The following is a 21,482-nucleotide window of genomic DNA, read 5'->3' as shown; positions in this document are numbered from 1 at the left end:
TCCCAGCTGATACCAGGTATGTAAGCAATCAACGATGTTAAACTGTGGGCTGCAGTCACTCTGGTACGTGGAGTATTTTAATGGCACTTTACACTGGTGGAAGGAATACTGATCTGTGGACGGATTATGAGACCATGGCCCCCCCCACCCAGCTACATAGGAGCAAGACTCTCAGACTTACAGGGACATAAAACCACTAATCACACAGTAGGTGTAAATGTTATTGTCTCTGTGTGGCTGTTTATTGTCTGTTTGTGGTCATTTTGTGTGTCTTTATCATTGTATTGTGTGTCTTTGTAGTTGTTTTATCTCTGTGTGCTCATTTTGTTTTTCTTTTCAAACGGAGGCTCTGGCCCCTTAAAGCTCGTTGGGGCCCCTGGACCTGTGTCCGTTAGGTCCTTTTAGTAAACCTGCCATGTTCAGATTCTTTACTCACACAGAAGCACCACTACTGAACTGTAAATAGTAAACCGACTGTCTAACTCTTTTCCTGTCTTATTGACCACTCAGAGCTCTTTACAGTACAAGTTGCATTCACACAGCCATACAGGACTTCTATACGTATACTTGCTTTTTCTATCATACACCATTCATCAGCTGTGTGCACAGCTGTCCGGTACAATTCAGGGTTCTGTATAATGCCCGAGGTCACTTTGAAATCCAGAATAAATGAGACGGGAATCGAACAAATATAATTCTGGTTAGTGGGCAACCCGCTCTCCCTCCTGAGCCAAGGTAAAAAGGCTCAATCACAAGTGAAGGTCCTGCTATAGAAAAAAAACTATTACAGTAACAGTACAGATGTATTGGCAGTATTGTCAAGAGTATTACAAGTTAAAGTATTTGTTTCACAGAAAATCGTCGCCGGTGACGATGAAAGAAAATAACAGTAACACTGATTACTGAATAATAATAATTGGTCTTTATGAATAATAGCGAGTCACAGGAGCCATTTTAACGCAGGTTAACTTTTCATACTTTAAGTACAGTTTTATAATACTTCCATACTATTAATTACAGAAGTGTTGATTCTACTTAAATTGGAGTATTTTTATTTTGTTGTTATATTATTGCTACTTTTACCTAAGTGAAGGATCTGAGTTCTTCAACCACTGCACAACACATATATGATTTTGCCTAATGACATAAAATAGAGGAATCTTTCTTTCTTTCTTTCTTTTTTATTCATCTCTCATTCATCACATTTCTCGCATATTCCTCATCGAAGAAAATGAAATGTCACAGATGAGACTGGAGACAACATGGACGTTTCAGTGAGCAGTTTCCCAGGTTCTCCTTGGTTTTTCCTGTTATGTTAACAAATATATACAGACATCCCAGGAAGAGCATTGTAATAATAATAATAATAATTAATCCTTTACCGATAATAACAATAAATTTAATAATAAATACTCAGTGTTCTTAACCACACGAGAAGAATGAACTTTTGGGGCTCACCCTTCGAACAAACGGGATTGTCACGATCCCATATAAACAATAACACACACTCATGTTCACGCTCACACACTCACCGAGAGAAACTTGCACAGTCAAGTAAAATACCATCTGCCGCCCAAAAGACGCACTGTCCACTGTACGAAAACGACTGCGGAGAGAAAGGTTGATTTGTCGGCGGCGGAGAGAGCCACTGGTCCACAGCGACGAACTAGTTGCACAACATGGCTCCTGACGGGGCCACCGATGTCGAACAGAGCAGGTCAGAGGAGAGAAGGCGAAGCTTCCAAACGGTCCCACATAAAACATGAGGTTGGCGTGGAAATCAGGTAGTTTTTTTAGTTTCCCTCAGTGTTTTCTATTCTGGTTGTCCATTGTTAGTTGGCGTTCGTTAGGGTGCTACTGACTGTTAGTGAGGAACGGTTTCTTAATAAAAAAAGAAAAAAGGACGAACAGCCGAGAATGTGTGTGCGGTCTTATTGAAGAAGTGCTCCGACCATTCATACGTAAAACAACATGCACTAAAAAAGCACCAGTACACACATATGAACCCATTTTGTTCATCCACACACGTACAGTTAATATACACACATTCACACACAGAGACACACACCTGGTCTGCCAAACCAATAGAAAAACACTTCCGCTGACAGGTTTGCGGCAGGGATGGTGCAAGCACTGAGAAAATAAACTCTATGTCTTTAAATGTACAAGGCTTAGGAGATCTCCCGTCCAGTGCTTTGAGAAAAAAAAGGCTTTTTCCTGTTTTAGTCTTGGAAGGAAGTGGATGACGAGATGACACGTGGGGAATTGTGGGAGATGTTTGTGGTCCGGCAGAAAAACCAGCGTGCAAAATAAGAACAAGAACACTCTTCTGTGAGGAAGTTCAAAAAAAGTCTGGCTCTTGTTTTTCTCATGGAAAACTCCTGAAACGATGAAAATGTTTGGGTGGAAATCGTGAACGATGGGAGATTTCTGTGGAGTGGGAGAGAGAAAAGACGAGGCGAGCAGAAAGTGAAGCGGCTACACAGACGGGCGGCAGACGCACAAGCAGATGAATTGAAGTGAACATTTAGCAAAGTCAAAAAAGTGGCTTTTAGAAGGTCGTGAGTCTCACAGGAAATGTAACCTGGTCACGTAGATGCAGGTAGAGATGGCGTCCGAGGAGGGAGGGAAGTAGTGCAGGTGGGTGAGGAAACTGGAAGGCTTTTACGAGACCTCTGTGGTCCCTCAGTGTCTACAGGTTAGAGAGCGCTAGGGGAAGGCTTGCTGGGACCTTATTAGGACGCTAAATGTGCACATGAGAGGGATGGCTTCCAGTAAGTGCCTAAAAACAGGACAGGAAGTGGGTTTGTTTTTGCGAACTTCAGCGAGTGCACTTTGCTCGGCTCAGACATCAGAAGGCATCCGTTATTCAGCCCCAGCTCTAACGTCCTGGGACACGTTTAAATGCGAAAACATAAGAATTGGAAATGTGGTTTTTTTTCCACTATGAGTATTGCTGTCCACACAGAGTGGCAGGCTTCTGCTGTCCACACAGAGGGATGGTGGGGTCCATATTCTGGCCCTCCACGTCCATGTCCATCAGGCTGGGCCGCACCGGGCCGGCGTTGCTGTCCCCGGAGTCGAGCGGGCTGTCGCAGCTGCTGCCCGGCGACGAGCTCAGGGTCCGGGAGAGAGAGCCCAGCTTCCAGGGGTCGGCTCTCATCTTGGCCGGAGTGGGCCTCGGCCGGGGGGCAAACTCCAGCGTCTTGGGTCTCTCCAGGGGACTGATGAGAGGATCCGGGACGGGGATGGGTGGAGCGGGGGCTTTACGCCGCTGGGGGATTGGGAAGATGGTGGAGGGGTTGGGGAGGCGAGGGATGTCCAGGGACTCCTGTGTACCTGATTGATGAAAGAGAGAATGGGAGAAAAAAATCATCTTCTTTGTTCAATTAAGGAAAAACTACAAATGTTAAGATAAGATGTTGTTTTTGTCTGTCAGTCAAACAGTTCACTACAAACAAGAAAACTAGAATTACCGTCCTGTGGTTGTATTCCTCCGCCCACCAGTGCAGTTTTCAGTCTGCATACATTTTTTTCACAAGGTCACTGTGACCTTTGACCACTGGAATCTAATGAGTTCATTTTTAAGTCCAAGTGACGACTGGTCAAAATGTGAAGAGATGCCCTAAAGGCAGACTTGAGATGTTGTGTTCAATTGGCCAAAAACATGATTTGTGACCTTTGACCTTTAAACAACCAAATCTAATCAGTTCTTCCGTGAGTCTAAGTGAACATTTGTGACAGCTTTGAAAAGATTGCCTGAGAAAATAATCGATATAATATAATCTTAATTTTTTTCTTGTACCTTTCTTTCCTTTGATTTGCGGCGCCCCCGGTGGAGGAGGCATGGGCATGCTCCCGTCCGACGGTGTCCTGCGGTGTCCCAGGGTCTGGGCTCGGGGTCGTATCGCCCCGTCTGATGGGGTGCGTCTGTGCCCTCTGTTCATGGCCATGGTGGCAGACACGTGGGTGGGCGTGAGCGACTGGTTGGGCTCCTTCTTGAAGCTCTCCGCCCGCAGGTCCAAGAGCGGGTTGAGGGCAGGGGCCGGAGGAGCCGCCGGCGTTTTGACTCCTGTCACGGGGGTCAGGGAGTACTCCTCTGGGTCTGAGGGGAGGAGGGACTTTGTGGAGTTGCAGTCAGACAGGGAGGACAGAGAGAGGAGCGTCACAGAGGGAGAGGGGTCCATGCAGGGCAGCGCGGAGTCGTGATGTCTCGACAGGGACAGGGAGAGGTTTCTGCTGGGGGGAGACGTGCTGCGACGGAAACGTCCCGTCCGCTGAAAGAGACCGTCCTTCTTCTTCCGCTGCTCCTCTCTGAGGTCCTGCTCGTCCTGAAGCACCTGATGACGACATCATATCACATTAACAAACTGAACCACCACTGTCATCTGCTTCTAGAGGTTTCTGATATTAGGAGCATTGTGCATTTTTACTTTCAGAATAACCTGGCCTGTTCGAAAATATAAATGTAATTGATGTGACTAGTTGCCTTTGAGATTTATATTTCATTTTAAAAACAAGTACAAATTCAGGTTCACCTGGATAAAAATGCAGCAAAGTGCAATAAAACAGCCTCATGACTAATAAACTCAAATTAAACTATGGCACTATAGTTCAGAAGAGCATTGTTGTGAAAAATAGAATAAATTTCCTCCACCTAACAGGCTGACACGTGACTGTCTAGTTCTTATAGTGGTTTGAGAACCGACGTGATTTAATTGTCATTAAAAAAACAGTTAAAGAAAGTGTAAAATAATCCTGGATCTTCCCTTTAATCTGCATCATTTCATAAGTTTTATAGTTTTTTGTACAATCCTGCTCACTAACAAACAAACAAACCAATAAACAGACACATGTGAAAACAGAACCTCCTTGACAAGGTAATAAAACAGTCTGCACACAGACTGAAGAATAAGACCAAACCAAAACTGATGTAAATAAACGTTTCCTAAATCAATATAACAACACAAATAGATTTGTTAAAACCAAGTGTGATCATCTTGTTCATCAGCAGCAGAAGTGTAGTTATGTGTTTCTGCTTTACCCCGGTTTCCTCTCTCGTCTCCCCTGCAGCTCCACCCTGACTGGGGGGGGGGGGCTTCTAGTGTTTTGTTAATGATATTGCTAATGAATCAAATGGTTTGGGTTGTTTCAAAGCCTTTCTGCTGTTGATTGGGGTCAGTGCAGGTCACAGAGCAACTCAATCACAGGTATTGATCCACTGGTTAACAGTATATGTGATGCTGGCATTTTAGTTTGGACTGATGGTGTTAATACGAGTTTCCTCCTTTGAAAGAAATACATTTTATTATTTATTTCATAAAGACTTTTAAAAAGCAACTACAGCAAAAGATTAAATCCATATCATGACTTTCATCGACCCCGTCACTGTACACTCTGAATCTGCTCTTTTTTCCTCTGGCTGCTGACTCAACAGCATCACACGTCTCCTGCTGATAATTTGGCAGCTTGTTCGTGCTGCGAACATCCTGTTCTGTTTCATTCCAGCGGTGATGTGTTCCTTCGAGCTCTGGAGACGGGGGGTTACTGTGCGTCACTGGGAGGCGCCGCACGCTTTGAGACACAGTGCGTCGTCCTGTTAGAAGTATTGATCTGAGAGCGAGTCGACTGGGGCATGAAGCGATCAACCGGATCAGCAGCAAATCTGATTCTAATCTGATCCAAGAAAACACTATTAGACACTTCCTGCTCGACTGAAGGTCAATTTATGCTGTTTAAGCAACTGTCTGCAGGAGGAGGAAGCTGTTTGTGAAAAACTATAACAATGAATAATGAAGGTGTGAGAGAACATATTGTTTTTCACCCCAATTAAAATCTTTACCATCTTGGCAGAGACGTTTTTTGCAGAAAGGCTACAGAATAAATTAAAGAAAAACTAATATAAACGAGTTAAAACTATAAAATCTCACATAACTGGAAAAAACAATCGGATAGTGTGTGTGTGTGTGTGTGTGTGTGTGTGTGTGTGTGAGAGTAATGTGACTAACCAGACAAACATAACAAGAAGAAAAGCACCGTAATAAACTCGAAGGTGAAATCTACATTTGCAGGGTTGATGAATATCGATGTAAATATATTAGGTAATAAAATAAAATGTGTTTCCAACTCTCTTATTATAGTTTCATTTATTTATTTATTTTGTGACTTAGTAAAGGACTTGCGGTTTATTATCTCCAACAAGGAGGTTTGTTTTCACCCCTTTGATATTACGTTTTTTGCCATTTTCATGAATTTCCCAGAGAAAAATTCATGGGAATGATGAAGAAAATCCATAAATGGTGGTATGTGCTCTACTTGATGCCATTCTAGTTCTGTCGTACAAACAAATACAGGATATTTTATAGTTTTAAAATGTTTCTTAGCTTCTTATCTCACCTGCAGTTTTCCCAGCTGCAGCAGGTCCTGTCCGAAGGCGACGGACGCGAGCAGAGAGGCACAGCCCATCAGCAGCATATCACTCTTCTTCCTCTGGTTGCAGCGACGGAGCGAGTCCTGGTAGCTCACCCCCGATCCCGGGCCTCCAGGGCCGTGACCTGAGCTCGTAGTAGACACACCGACAGCAGGCATCGTGTTGGGGCCCATGCTGCCCCACAGAGACCCCGAGTCATCCGCAGCCCCGTTACTGCTGCTCTCTGACGGCTGCAGGGACCCTGGTGACTCCTCGAACTCACTGCACTCCTCTGTTAGAGAGGAAAGCCGAGGGAATAAAAGAGAGGAGTTAAGATGATGTGTCAGTCAGTGACGCATGTTTTATGATAAAAAAAAGCTCAACACTCACCCATTTCGTTCAGGCTGGAGAAGCCAGCAGTCATGGGGGCGTGTTTGGGGGACTTTCCCAGATTTGGGGCACTGGACGACCAAACTTTGCTTCCCTCACCCAGAGATTTCAGCCTGTAACCAGAGAAATTTGGCTTTAATACAGTATTCAGATAAGAAGCAGCAAGAATCAAAATGTTTCATGTCATTTAAGCAGTGGGCGATTTGTAGGGAGGTTGAGGGGGGGTACCATTCTCTTAAGAGCACAATTGCCAATTCTACCATTCCCTCATCCCCTATAAAAGAGACTAGTGTATGTGCAGATAGAGAATCTGTGTGGGCAGGAAGGCCTCCTATACTTAATGCAAAAAATTCAGTCTTGTCTGTGATAACAAACCTCATGATCCTCACGATTTACTTTTTGTCACTAGCTCCATCAGATACATTGTGTGTGTGAGATTAATTCTCTTTTAGAAAACACTGTCCTACAGTTTACAGAGATAATTAATTCAAATCTATGCACTTGTGCCTTCCTGATATTGTTTTGTCCTCTCTGCTAAATTCACGAGTCACCATCTGTGCGGATGTGTCGACCTGCAAACAGATCCAACTGTATCAAAATACTTTGAGTTTTTCAGTCTGGTAAAAAGGGAATTATGTCCTTTTACTGGTTAATGTTATTCCTGCATTTGTGTAACTTTCCTCCGATAGTCTAAACAACAGGCTGTCAATATAATTTCTGAAACATTTCACAAAACAAGCTTTCTTTTAGAACGAAAGTAAGTATTAATGGTTTACAGCATTGAGTCACACTATAACGCTTTATAAACAAAAAAACTCAAAACTTTAACTCTTTAAACACTTTCATAACTCATATGTAAGAATTGTTTCTGCGTACTTGTCCTCCCCTCCGACCCTCTCCTTCTGGTGGGTGGAGCTTGGTCCCCAGGTTCGTCCTTTCTTCTTGTTGGTCGCCAGGTCTTCCTTCTTGCACACGGCGCTGCGTCCCCACGTCTTGCTGCCATCGCTCGGTGTCACTGATACACAACACAACACAAACATCTTAAACTGTGACATGGTGTTTGTTGTAAGATATTTAGAATTCTGGGACATTGTGTTTCAAAACTGAATCGCACAAAAAAAAAAAGAAATGTCTGTGTTTCAGGGTGTTTGTGCTCACATCTGATGGCTCTCAGCCGGGGGATGACTCCTGGGCTGGCAGGTGGGGTGGTGCTCTCGCTGCCCTGGGTCTTCCTCCTGTCCACACTGGGAGACGCCTGCACTGTGATCTTGTGCTCAAAGCCTGCAGGACACAAAGAGAGAACATGTGCCGAATTATTTTTACATAACATTTCCATACGGGCTGGTTACGGGAACACACACACACAGCAAAGGGCAGAACACTGTGGGCTGCAACATTTATCACATCCAGAGGACGCGCTGTTTAAAAGGTGAATCAAACTGAACAGTGATTTAATTTATTGTTTCTGTTTACTATTACTAAGATGAAGTTAAGCAATAAATAAAACCTATTCACGGTATTTCTGAAAGCATCCTCACTTTATTTTTTGTTTTGAATTTGTGACATTTATTCAAAATTGCTAAATATAATGGTTATTTGGACAGAGTTCCATTAAGTAGCCTTGGTGATAAATTTCCAGTCCTGTGGCCGTATTTATCAAATTTATTTATATATATTTATATAATTTTGGCCATAAGTCACTTAAAAGGCTTTAAATTAAAAATCAATAGCTACAGAGGTACAATCACAAATAAAGTAGTTTGTCTTTTATTTAAATCTGAATGTTACAAAACTTTACAATAGAATAAATATCTTGTTGAATTGATTTGCTTAAATTTCTTTCATCCAATTTGGCAATACTTCATCCCTGTTTATCTATTTATACATTATAAATATATTAGACTGATGTTTATCCACAGTGTTAATTATTCCTGCAGATTAAAGATTTCACACAAAGAAATAATGTCTTGTTCATTGTAAATGCTCTTACAGAATGTTTTATAAAAAGATGTGGGATCGACCTCAATCTTTATTCAGCTTTTCCTTGTATGAGCCTAATTTGACCTTTACCCGTGAATGTAAATAGAAGTAAGTCACTTTATAAATGTGTCTTTTTTCTCAAACTAAACTGAGGACTTTGAAATTTTAACTTTAAAGTACTGCAGCTCCTTCTCCCACCCACCAGAGGGCAGGCTGATGCAGTTGCTGTCTCGGCCCAGCTTCAGGAGTCTGCTCTTCTTGAAGTGGCCCTTCCTCTTCTTCACGCTGGGTTTCTCCTGGTACATCTGGTGGATGATGATGTTCAGCTCTCGCTCCACGATGTCAATCTCCCTCTCAGCCAGCTCCTGCTCTCTCCTCCTCAGCTGCTCCTCCTGCTCCCTCTGCTCCTCGGCCGCTCGAGCCAACGCCTCCTCCCAGGACCTCAGCTCCTGCAAAGAGGAAAAGGAGGAGGAGAGGAGAGGAGAGGAGAGGAGAGGAGAGGAGAAACATAGTAAAATTTAATTAAATTCTTGCATGAATTCACAATATGCATGTACCAAGGTAGATGTACTTCATCCAAAGTCCACATATACAAGTATTTTCCAGAGGAACATGGCCGTGTGGGTCTGAGCTGGTCCTGGACCAGCCTGGATCTGTGTTTTCACATCTCTCACCTTCTCTTTGGCCCGAAGCTCGTCAAACATCTGCTGGATCTCCAGCCTCCAGTCTTCTTGTAAGGAGTGGAACGACTCCAGAGGCATCTGGAACATGGCCGACTGCTCGATGGCGAGCAGCCGACTCAGGATGTTGGTGAACGACGGCCTGCTGTGGGGGTTGGGGCTCCAGCATTCTGTCAGGAGAACAGGTGATTTCAGGGAATAGTGTCTTGTATGATGGTTTTTTTTCAGCTCTTATCGATGATGTGTGATGGTAAAAATAAACAAGTGAGGTCAAATGTCATCACTATAGTAAGGTGGAGGTCATTTATGATTATAACATAAGACAGCAACAAAATCTTCAATAATTTGCTGATTGGTTTGTAAACAAAATCTGAAAACAGTGAGAGTTACCCAGAGCTCCAGGTGACACCTTCACAGTCTTTGTTTCATTCAACCAGTAATTAAAACCTCAAACTATTAACAATAATATTATATTTAATAAAGAATTTAAAGGAAAAGCAGCAAATCCTCACATTTAAGAAGCTGGATCCATGAAAATGACTTCAAACAATCACAACAGTAATAGCTGCAGATCATCAATATATTACAAACCAGACTGAATCATGGTCTGGATACTTTGCTGGTTGGAGAGGAGGCAACAGAAGAAGTGGCGGGGAGCAAGATGGGAAAGCATATGGCCGCCATCATGAGCCAAACCCTGACTTGACAGTGTTACAGAAACACACCTACAATAATCTGCTGAGCTACAGACTGATCGGTGTCGTCCCTCCAACACTGAACCACAGAGGAAAGCAGAGGGACAGAATCATCACAGACCGAAAAACCTCTTTCCAAGCAGGTAACATTCCTTTACGAGGGCAGATAAATTAGCATAAAGAGCACGAGGATAAAGTTGGAGGGAGGGAGATGAAAGTGAGATGATGACAGGAGTAAACACAGAGTGTAGGGAGCAGCGAGGGATGACAAAGGAGAGATTAACGGATGAACACGGATCAGAGGAAGTGGAGTGAGTGAGTGAGGAGGAAAAGAGGACACAACTCCCTCGCTTTGATGTTTTAATTAGACGTAAAACCTAATGTGCAGATTAACCGTTCTCATAAAGAAGTAGTTAGGAATAAGCACAGTTGGGGAATGTGGATATAAGGCCGGTGTGTGTTTAAACAGAGATGACCCCAACTGTGAAAGAAGAGCCTCCACCACTGTTAACGCTGCCGGGATCATTTGCAAGGTGAAAAGGAAAAATCCAGCACAAGGATGTATAAAAAGCAACTTCATGAATCTTCATCCGTTTCAACTCTTAGCCACTGTGACCTTGAACTAGAATCACCACCCTGGGATTGTAGGCCTCCGCCAGCCGCAGTTTCACTAACATACATTTTTTACCAAATCTAATCGGTACATTTTTTAGTCCAAGTGACACCTGGTCAAAATGTCCTGAAGACAAGACTCGAGATATCATGTTCAAGAGGAAAAAAACATGATTTTTGAGGCCACTGTGACCTTGACCTTTGACCTTTGACCACCCAAATCTAATCTCTTCATCTGTGAGTGTAAGTGAACTGAATATCTTCAGTGTTTAAAGTCATTTTTGACGACTGAAGTGCAGTAACATCCAACAAGTTCAAATACAGATTCTGAAAGTTTATGGAAAAGACAAAATCACATCACAGTTTCCACAGTGACCAAAGTATGGACTACTTATGGAAAGTATGGATTAAATAATCTCTCATGGTGTTCGGGTGGGCGCCTGCTTACCTGCCAGCAGCTGAGCAAAAGGTTCAGGGCAGGTCGAGGGGACTGGAAGTGTTAGCTTGTTCATGGCGACACCGTAAGCTACGGCCAGTGCGTCTATCTCCCGGTACGGAACCTCGCCGGTCAGCAGCTCCCAGAGTAACACGCCAAAACTAAGAGAGGAGACAGAGTGGGGAAATGAATCTCAAACTCATTCACTCTCCATCACAGGATTCTCCTCAGACAATCTGGAAGGAAGTCTGTCACTGTGTAGATCGGGGGAACAAGGTGACACACGGACTCGAGCGCTGTACCTCCACACGTCGCTGCTCTTGGAGAAGAGGGAGAGCTTGATGACCTCAGGCGCCATCCAGGCGTACGTCCCTGCCGCACTCATCTTGGTAGTCTGGTGCCACTCTCTGGCCAGACCGAAGTCTGTGATCTTCAGGGTCTTCCCGTACAGGTCATCCCGCGCCACTGGCTCCAGAATGAGGACTGAGGAAGAGGAGGAGGAGGAAGAATAAAGAACAGTTAAAATATGACCTTGTTAACAGTTCCTTTCAGAAAGGAAAACACAGAAATACAAATACTCTTCTTTGTCTTTGAAATGTGTGGAAAGAGACGTCACACTCGAGAGACGAAATATATACACAGAACACAAAGAAAGATCCATAAAGTAAGAGACAATCAATCTTGTTGTGAACTAAATTACCAAACATTTACTGGCTCTGATTTCACAAATGTGATTATTTGCTCCCTCAAATGGTTTCTTTATGATAGTGAATTGAATATCATTGATTTTTGACATTTGTGTGAAAAAAAAAAATTCACTGTTTTGAGAAGATAATCGACATTATCCATGAACCTGTCCATAATGAAAACACTTGTTAACTGCAGCCCAAATACCAGTGTCTCCCCAAGAAGCTTTTTCAGGCCAAGTGGGACTCACCCACAAAAAAAAACATGATGTGCTTAGAAATACAAAAGCATCGAGCAAGCTGTGTAACCTTTGACCTTTTGAAAAATGGCGCATCATGAACGCAGTGAGTACGACTCTCCGTAGTAAAAAACATCAATAGAAAATATTGGCTGTGTGACCCACCAGGTCTGTACTATTATATGGGAACCTGTGTACAAGTATAATGAATAGGATGGTTTAGTATATGAGCAAAACTTTACTAAAACAATGTATTTTCTACTAATGTATCTTTTTTCCACACTAAAAACAACTCACATTGAATTCAATACTTAACTTCTAATCATCGTATGTTGTATGTTGACAATGTTTTACAAGCTTTCTTGGAGCAAAACCATGAAATCCAGTTTCAACAATTACAACTGTGTCAGAGAAGAAAATTCCCATTAAAAGAAACAACATGTAAACAGTGAAGATGTTGAATAACAGCGATGTTTACTGTACAGGTGTGGTCAGACCAGTGAGAGTCAGGTTTCTGCTGTGAGGTGAAACTACTGCGTCTCCTCTGGACAACAGTCTGAACAATGTGAGTCGAAAATAAAATCATTTACATACAGCGACAGTCACTTCAGTGTTTACTTTAATGTTACACTTTCACCTCCTTCATCCCTCCCTCCATCTCTCTCTCTCTCTCTCTTCCATGTACGACTTCCTCCTTCATTTCCGTGTGAGAGCTGGCTATGGAAATATTTATAGTGTACACAGCTCACACTGGGAGCCAGGTTGCTCTCTCTCTCTCTCTCTCTCTCTCTCTCTCTCTCTCTCTCTCTCTCTCTCTCTCTCTCTCTCTCTCTCTCTCTCTCTCTCTCTCTCTCTCTCTCTCTCTCTCTCTCTCTCTTATCTACAAGCGTATGCAAAGAGTGGTGGAGAGAGGCTGCACACACAGCAGTGTATGTTTACACACACACACACACACACACGTTCATGTGACGAAGGTGTGCCTCTCTGTGCTCTGCTCCATCCACAAACTCACCAGCAGCAGTTTCAGTGATGAAGAAGATAAAGTCAGGAAGAAGTTACACTACATAAGTAACTTTTCTTAAGTAAAAGTACCAATACCATACCATAAAAGTAATCTATTACAAGTAAAGGTAATACATTTAAAATGTCATTTAAAGAAAGTCCCCTTCAGAGTTGATAACATTTTGTTTACTTATGTGTCCAGTTTAACTAATTTAACTTTAACTACTTTGATTGATTAATAGAGAAAATAGTGGATTCATCAACAAGGAAATGATTCGCTGCTTACAGCCTGAACCTCTACTGCGGAGCCGTTCAGTCCGATGTGTCTAGTGAATGTACTAAGTGTATTCTACTGTGGAATATAATGAGGTAGAAGAATAAAGAGGCATGAAAAGGGAATGTTAAAGTGAAGGACTCTCTTAATGAATGGTACTTGAGGACAGTAACATACATTCCACCTCTATGTTTAGGTCGTGTGCTGCATGTCTCGTCTGCAGACAAGGAATAAGTGCGGGCTGCTGACAGTGATAATAAGCCGCCGCCATCGTCCAACCTACGTTTCTATTCTGATAGTGTGAGTGACATCTGTCTCCTCAGGGCTGTGTGCGTGTCTAAGAAGATGGAGGCAGGTAGACTTAGCGAGGGATGTGGATGTGTTTGCATGCTCAGACGGGCGTGTCGTCCTCCTCACAGTCAAACCTTCCCAGGTCTGTTTTTGTTTGAGAGGCTGATGACAGAGCAGCGAGGCAAAACGGAAACTGAATGGAGGATGGAGCTGCGTTTACACAAACTCCACCCGAGAGCGAAGCCGCGTTTCCACCTGCTCCCTCTCTTCCCGATGCAATTATAACATCACGGTTTTACTCTCACACCTTGAGGAACATCTCCGTGTTGCTTCTTAACACCACCTGCACGTGTTCCTCCTTCCTGCCACAGGTTGATCACAGCCGTCAGCCTTTCAGCCATATGTCAAACACGAAAATCAAGATGTTTGCGTTCAGCTGGCAGCACAGAAACTTGCACTGTGGCGAAACACAAACAACGCCCACGAGGGTGTGGGACGCATCACAGCATATTTCATCACAGTGAAGGGGGGGAACTGTCCTAAAGGATAAAGTGGCTTTTACACAGTGGCAGAGCTGTTTCAAATGTTATCTGAAAATAGAGTCTTTATGAAAGAGAAACACTCCCTGGTTACTACAGCAAGTCTCCCATAGCAACAGGCTTCATGGGAAACATTACTCACAGGACAGGAAGTGTGATTCATTAATCACACAGCTTCATTATCATAAACATACTGTGAGAGTTGGATTAGTGATCAAGTGAAATGTCTCCGTTCCAGTTTGAATTTGTGCCGGAACCATACGAGTGTGTGTCTGTCCTGCCACGAGCCCACAATGTCCACACACAACAACATATCAGAGACGTCACGTGATCAATAACCAGAGATGTTATTACCCAGAGAGCAGCAAAATGAATGTAAACTGATGGATTAACATGTTTACAGCCACAGAAGCAGCTCTGTGAGGCTGTGATGCTCAAAGCGGCGCAAGATGGATCAAATCTGTGGTCAAAAATCTATTTATTTGTAGCACTTATTCTTTGAGGATCGCAGAGGGCTGGAGCTCATCCCAGCAGACACTGGGCTGACACCAAGCAATTTAGAGTCTCCAATTAAACCAATCTGCATGTCTGTGGACTAAAACCCACACAGCCACAGGGAGAACGTTTAACTCCAGCCATTCAAACCCAGACTTCTCTGAGGAGACAGTGCTTACTGCTGCAACTTCTCTCTCTCTCTCGGTTATAATCCCAACATATTAATGTTAAACAGATATAATGTTTGACATGTTTAATATTTACTCATAAGCAATAAATACAAAGTACAGACGAGACCTTATTAAATGTTTCATTTGCTTTGCACGTTTTGGAAAAATTGAAATCTTAATCTCATGGGGGGCTGGATGAAAAACTTCGGGATCACCAAAGCTATCAAGTCTGGTGACCATAAATGCTTGCATAAAATAAAAATTGTATTCAAATTATACTATCAAATTTTACAACGAAACAACTATATCACCAGTTAGTTAATACGTAGTAAAAAAACACCCTTGCTGTTGATTAGACGCCTGTGACGGAGAGAAGCAGGAAGAGCCGTACAAATGTAAATACGAGCAGAGCAGAGCTTCACAGCACAAACTGAGGCAAAACTATTTATTTCTACATTTAAAGACATGTTTTTTTACCTAAAACTTTTAATACTAGGTGTCAAATAATAATACAAAATTTATTGTGGGATTTTCCTCCGGCCGACATTGTTGTTGTTGTACATCATAAACCTGCGACAATGATGTAATTACCGGCACGGATGAGAAGACTCTATATGGTAAAGTAGGGGTTAGTAAATGAGTGTGTGATTTCAGACACAGCTAAAGAAATCAGTCCAGCAGCAGTTCCTGTGCCTCATGTGAGCCAGTGTGGGTTTAACCTTTAACCTCCCGCTGTTCATTCCTCCATCCCTGGACCCTGACCCCAGAGTCACTGTTCAAACACTGATAAACAAGTGAACGGGCAAGAGAGGCTTCAACTTGACTAATCCTCCACAGTGCATTAAACCCTGGTGACACATTAACCTACAGTCGGCTCAGAGGAATTCAGTCAGAGGTCTTCAGAGTGAAGGAATTTGTGTCTGAGCCACACACATGATCGAATATGACACCAGAAACTAGCAGTGCCACGTGTTTGTCACAGAAACAGGGAGGCAAGAGAACATACCGTACAGAGCTGTGTCAGCACTTACATAAATGAATGACCAATTAGCAATAGTCCAACATGACAACAATAAAGTCTGAGGTGGAGCTGGGTGGTGACTGCAATGTAAGCACCACTTAAACAGAGCAGGATCTAAGAGGACACCGGAGAGTACATACCTCCGCCAGGGCTAACGCCCACTCTCTCCATGATCAATAAAGTGGATCCACTTAAACACTTAATGGGCTCTTCCTTGGGTCATGACCCAACCCTCCCCAACATTTCATGGCAATCAGTTTAGTATTTTTGAATAATCCTGTTGACAAGTAGAATGAAAGAGCGCTAAAATTCAGTCAAGCTGCACCAAATGTCACACTCACAGATATCAGTTTTTCATCTAGATCCATGATTTATTTCCTGGGAAATTGATGGAAATGATAAAGAAAGAAAACATAGAAACTGTCTGAAACCGTGGTATAATTTAATGGGTTCTTTCTTATCCTTCCACCGAGTTTCATTGAAATCTGTTTGGTATTTTGTTTTGCAATTGTGATAACAAACAAAGAACGAACCGGAATGATAGATAGATACTTGAGTTAAAAACAGGTTTGACTTTTGTTGCATCTCTGTGCTTCCCCTTCTCTAATAAATGCTTAAAAAACAGTAAGATACAATGAAAATAATACATATAATATGCAGTTTGCTAAATTACACTTTTCATGAAAATGTAGTCTAGCGGAAGATTTCCTGTTTCACTCTGATGCCATGAATTCTAATCTTTACCTATTTACCTTTACCTATCTATTTTTTAAGCAGTCTTTAAAATACACTGAGCCACAGTTTGTTGTTTTCATAAAACTAGTAGATGTAGACTGACCAAATAAAAGAAAAACTGTGTACAATTGTTTTCAGTGTCTCTCCTCGGAGCCACAGAGCTGTTATCTCTGTTCTGCCTTAAGTAAACAACGATACCTGCTGAAACAACATGTAACCAGCTGTGGGAGCTTCACCTGAGCAGTCAGCTGACAGATCTACCTGCTCCCATCAGCTGATCAGGAGCTGGTTCAACCTGTCAGCGATCTGAGCTGCAGACTGTTTTCTTTCCTTTGCTCTTCAACCTCTGACTTTACAGACAGGACAAATGAAGATTTCATTTGCTGATTTTAGTCTTTTTCAGCTTATAATGACCTAGACGTCATCAGTATTGTATGTTAAGTAAATTTTCTTACTATTTTACTTTCTTTTCATTTCAAAATGTGATATTTGACATATTATTGTCATATTCACAACACAATAATTGTGACTTTAAACAGACAATAGGTATTATATGATGAAAAAGAAAAGTATAGAAAAACATAAACAAACTACATCAATAAAAATAATTTAAAAAACTGATTAAAAGCAGTTGTCATAATTGCAAAGCACATTTATTCATTAAAATATAGTTTAATTGATAATAATAAATACTAGTTAACTGTGGTGACCCTGCTGAAGTTCCTGCAGTGTTACTGTAACAGCTGATACTAACATTTGACTTTCATTCTTATCAATATGAGAAACTGAAATCTAGTTTATATGAGGAAACATTTACACTGTGGTTAAATCAGACTCAGCCCTTAAATCAAAAGTCAACTGCACTGTTCACTTGATCTACTGCATGTTTGTGAACACAGTGTAAACCACAACAGAAGAACCTGATTCTGGGTCAGAAGCTGGTGATGACTTTCTGGTGCTTGTGCTGAGAGATACAGACCTTCACAAATACAGAGCATCTGTACGTGACCTAATTCCCCCCAGCTATTCTTACTTACCATGAGCACAGAGGACAACACAAAGCTTCACCGGGTAACTTTCACTGTTTCTGTTATTATGGTTACAGACCAGTTCAATCTGCTGTGTCATTATAACTTGTTGTTATGACAACAAAGGCAGAGGCCGTAGATGCAGGGAAAGTGGAGGCGACTCAGAGCAGAGAAACCTCTATGCCCCCACGAGGATCCTTTTTAAGCTCTCTTAGTTTAGCATGTTAGAATCAGTCACGGTGAGTTGTGCTGCTCCCACTGTGGAACCACGTGTGTGATGTCTTCATTAACATGGGAGGGTCTGCTGGGGTCAGACTAAGGTCTGTCAGGACTAGTTTGTGAGATGTGTTCACCAACTTTATACCTGATTCAAGTGAAAAGATCAAGTCCATCACTGAAGCTGCTTTCAAACATGCATTTTCCAGGGGCTGTATGTGAGAAGGCAAATGTCTGAGTCATTTGCTTTAGAAATTTTCCAGAACTCGTTCTGCCAGTCCCCTGGCAAAATGTCCAAAAAATGTCAGAATGAGCCCATGACAGAATACAGAAGGAGAATATTTGGAAAATTCACAGCGAGCAGGTCGATGACATTTCCAACGTGCGACAGACGTGAAACTGGAAAAATTAAAATATCTCAGGATGAAAGAAGGAGCCATAGACACAGAAGAACCTGACAAAGATGTCAATTTGGAAATACCTTTGGTGGTAAAGGCAGACGCCGAAATTCTTAAACAAGTTGCAGGGACTGTATTTTCCACAGTGGAATTTAAACGTCATGTCCTGCCTCCTTCATGCACTATGGGTGCCACCCATCACCTGAATGTTCCAGAAAGTTTCCTGAACGCATCTGACCCAGATAATCTCCTGCGTTATTCATATGTGAAAGGCAAACTCTGGAACATGTCCAGACCCAGTTCTCCACAGTTATTCTGTTCATGTCTGTCAGACAGAGGATCTGACACTGTATTCAGAATACCTGCATCATGGTTAGTGTAGTTTCTATCATTATCAAAAGAAACACTTGCATATCTTAAAACCTTGTATTAGAGACATAATATCTGTTTCCTTAAAAGAAGAGTCTGTGATACAATGCATGCTGGGAAATGTGTTTGTTTAAAATCTAAATTAAATGAATTGATTAATTCAAGTCATGTATTCATTCAAGATCTGAAGTCCACTGAAAATTTTAAACTAGAAACTAAAACTTGGAATAACAAAACTTGTACATTTACATTGAGTTAAAAAGAAAATATTAGTTGATTCCACCACATTCCTGCATGTTTCACAGTGCAGGATTTGTCTGTGTGTATGTTAACAATGTTTCATCTCTACAACTACAGAAAGGTTCATTTTTGTTTTCCATCTTTTTAGCAGTAGCCCGTTCTTCTCCTTCTCTTTCCCCCATCGTCTCTTTTTGCTCCGCCTCCTGCCCTTCATCCAGGAACAGGTGTAGCCTGCAGGGTGGAACAGCTGTTACCACGGCGCCTAGTCAGCGAATCAGGCCCAACGTTCCAACAAACCACAGACAGACTCTCCCCTGACGCCACCCCCCCAACATCTCCCTGCTCCTCCACAGCGTCTCCCTGCTCCTGGAGAGCTGCTGGTTGCTCAGGTGCAACACCAGCACCTCAGTGCCGGTTCCAGCCGTGTGTCTCCGAGCCCGTCAGTGTGACAGATAAATACAGCAGCGTGACTGACACGCCAGCCAGACGATGGTGCATCAACACAGATGAGATTCAGGCCCATGGGATGCTGAGCAGCCAGTCCCCGCCTCCCTCCTTCACCCCGCAGGCCTCGACATACTCGTCTCTGTTTCTTCAAAGATTAAAACCTCTGCCAACAAAAAGTAACATCCCCCCCTCCAACCCTACTGCTTCATGACGGCCTCATCATCCCTGCATCCCCTCTTTCTCCCCCCTCATTGTCATCCCCTCTTACCCTCCCGCCAGCGCCCACTGCCTGACTGTCTGCTGTTGCAGCTGTCGCCAGCCTGGCTACCATCACAGCACACCGGGGAGAAGAAATGGAAGAAGAAACCATGAGGGTGGATGGGAGTCAAAAAAACAAAAAAAACAGGGAGTAACTGAGAGGTGAGGAGATTGTGTGTATGTAATGTGGGATGAGGAGGGGGTGGTGGTGGTGGAGGGGGGAGTCTGAGGATGAGAGGTGGGGGAGGGGAGACAGAAGATGAAGAGGAAGAAAGAGAGGGAGAGAGATGACAAGAGAGACGAGAGCGGCAGAAACGAGGGCAGAGGAGGAAAATGAAATATTGGGAAGACGCAGCCAAAAAAAGGGAGGGAGCGTGAGAGGGTAAGAAAAAACAAGAAACACAGAGAAGAGGAGGCACGAGAACGATGAGAGAGAGGGAAATAATGAATGAGAGGATGAAAAGATTCAGGTTGATAGAGGTGAAGAGAAATGACTGGAGGGAGAGCTTTTGTTAATTTTCCTGGCAGCAAATACCAGATGTCTTCAATAGGTCTCTCCATCTTTCTTTCTTTCTTTCTTTGTCTCACACTCTCATACTTCCTTCCGATCTTTCACTCTCTTCTTTCTTTCTTTCTTTCTTTCTTCATCCTTTCTCTCTTTCTTTCGTTCTTTCACTCCCTCCCTTCATTCATTCATTCCTTCTTTCCTTCCTTCTCTCCTTTCGTTCTTTGTCTCTCTTCCTTCCATCCATCCTTTCTATCTTTCACTCTTTTTCTTTCTTTTTTTTACTCACTTCCTTCCTTCCTTATTTCTTTCTTTCTTTCTTTCCTTCTTTCCTTCCTTCCTTCCTTCCTTCCTTCTTTCCTTCATTCACACTAAAGTTACTTTAAATACAGTATAAAAATGTCAAATATATCATATTTACAGCGTAAAAAGACAGAACTGATGTTCCTCTATTAAAACATCCAGTTTCATTCTGTTTTATGATCTAAACCATAAAAACGTATGAGTAGAGAATCTGCTCCACAGATAAAACTTAAAGTGAACACATCAGCTGCATTCAGAGCATCTCAGCACATAAACAACTCTCAATTAAACTCGCATTTAATCACCAGGGCTCTTGCCGCTCCTCCGTACTTTGATACCGAGGTTGTAGTGTGTGTATGCCCCCATGTCATGGATACCCCGGCTTGGCTTGACTTGTACAACCACAGGCCATCACGGCTCTAATCCTGAGCCACACAGTGGCACAGTTTCACCCTGCAGCCATTCACTTTGTCTCCACACAAACGCAGCTGCCAGATTCGTGTGACCAGGCAGAAGAGACGCTGGTATTAAATGAAGCGGCTTTCTCTGCACTCTTTTTGGCATGGAGTGCGTATCTATAAGTGTGTGTGTGTGTGTGTGTGTGTGTGTGTGTGTGTGGGATGAAAAATGTACAGTACTTCCACTGTGGGAATGTCACGACTCCTTTAGTTTGACAAATTGCAAACAGCCAAAATTGTTTTGATGTGAACCACAACTCTGAATCGTACAATTTCAGATATTCAGCACTTTTCTGGATTAAAGGTCTTTGCACACAAGACTTGTTTGTTCCATGTAATGAATCTGCACGTATTTATTATTCAGACCTGCATCCAGTCAATGCAAGCTTTGAAAATTTCACAGGGCATTTTTTCGCTTCCGACATGTACACATCTAACCAATCAGAATGTGTGTTGTTGACAAATTACATTTTGGTGTAGTAGTAGAAGAAGAACAACTCCTTCTTCCAGTCTTTTATTTGTATCTATTTAATATATTAGTCTTTAGGCATTGCTCCCAGTTATTTTTGCCTTCAAAATGATATGATGTAGCCGACTTAAAGCTAC

At 42.6% G+C, this 21,482-nt stretch overlaps 1 protein-coding gene across 2 annotated transcripts in view; it reads right to left on the bottom strand.

The window, feature by feature from the left end:
• Nucleotides 1-1,165: 1,165 nt before the first annotated feature.
• map3k10 (mitogen-activated protein kinase kinase kinase 10) overlaps nt 1,166-21,482 on the bottom strand; it is a 33,291-nt gene continuing 12,974 nt past the window's right edge. For both annotated transcript variants that reach the window (XM_035155264.2, XM_035155265.2), the window contains 10 exons: nt 11,505-11,685; nt 11,215-11,363; nt 9,454-9,629; nt 8,982-9,228; nt 7,958-8,080; nt 7,676-7,814; nt 6,800-6,912; nt 6,397-6,701; nt 3,806-4,340; nt 1,166-3,339 (listed from right to left, as the gene is read on the bottom strand). In XM_035155264.2, coding sequence (XP_035011155.2) covers nt 2,945-3,339; nt 3,806-4,340; nt 6,397-6,701; nt 6,800-6,912; nt 7,676-7,814; nt 7,958-8,080; nt 8,982-9,228; nt 9,454-9,629; nt 11,215-11,363; nt 11,505-11,685 — 2,363 coding nt within the window. In that variant the 3' untranslated portion in view covers nt 1,166-2,944. The remainder of the gene's footprint in view (nt 3,340-3,805; nt 4,341-6,396; nt 6,702-6,799; nt 6,913-7,675; nt 7,815-7,957; nt 8,081-8,981; nt 9,229-9,453; nt 9,630-11,214; nt 11,364-11,504; nt 11,686-21,482) is intronic.

The sequence above is a fragment of the Hippoglossus stenolepis genome, chromosome 4, assembly GCF_022539355.2.
Source record: "Hippoglossus stenolepis isolate QCI-W04-F060 chromosome 4, HSTE1.2, whole genome shotgun sequence".
Taxonomy (NCBI): domain Eukaryota; kingdom Metazoa; phylum Chordata; class Actinopteri; order Pleuronectiformes; family Pleuronectidae; genus Hippoglossus; species Hippoglossus stenolepis.
This window is presented reverse-complemented; position numbering and strand designations above follow the sequence as displayed.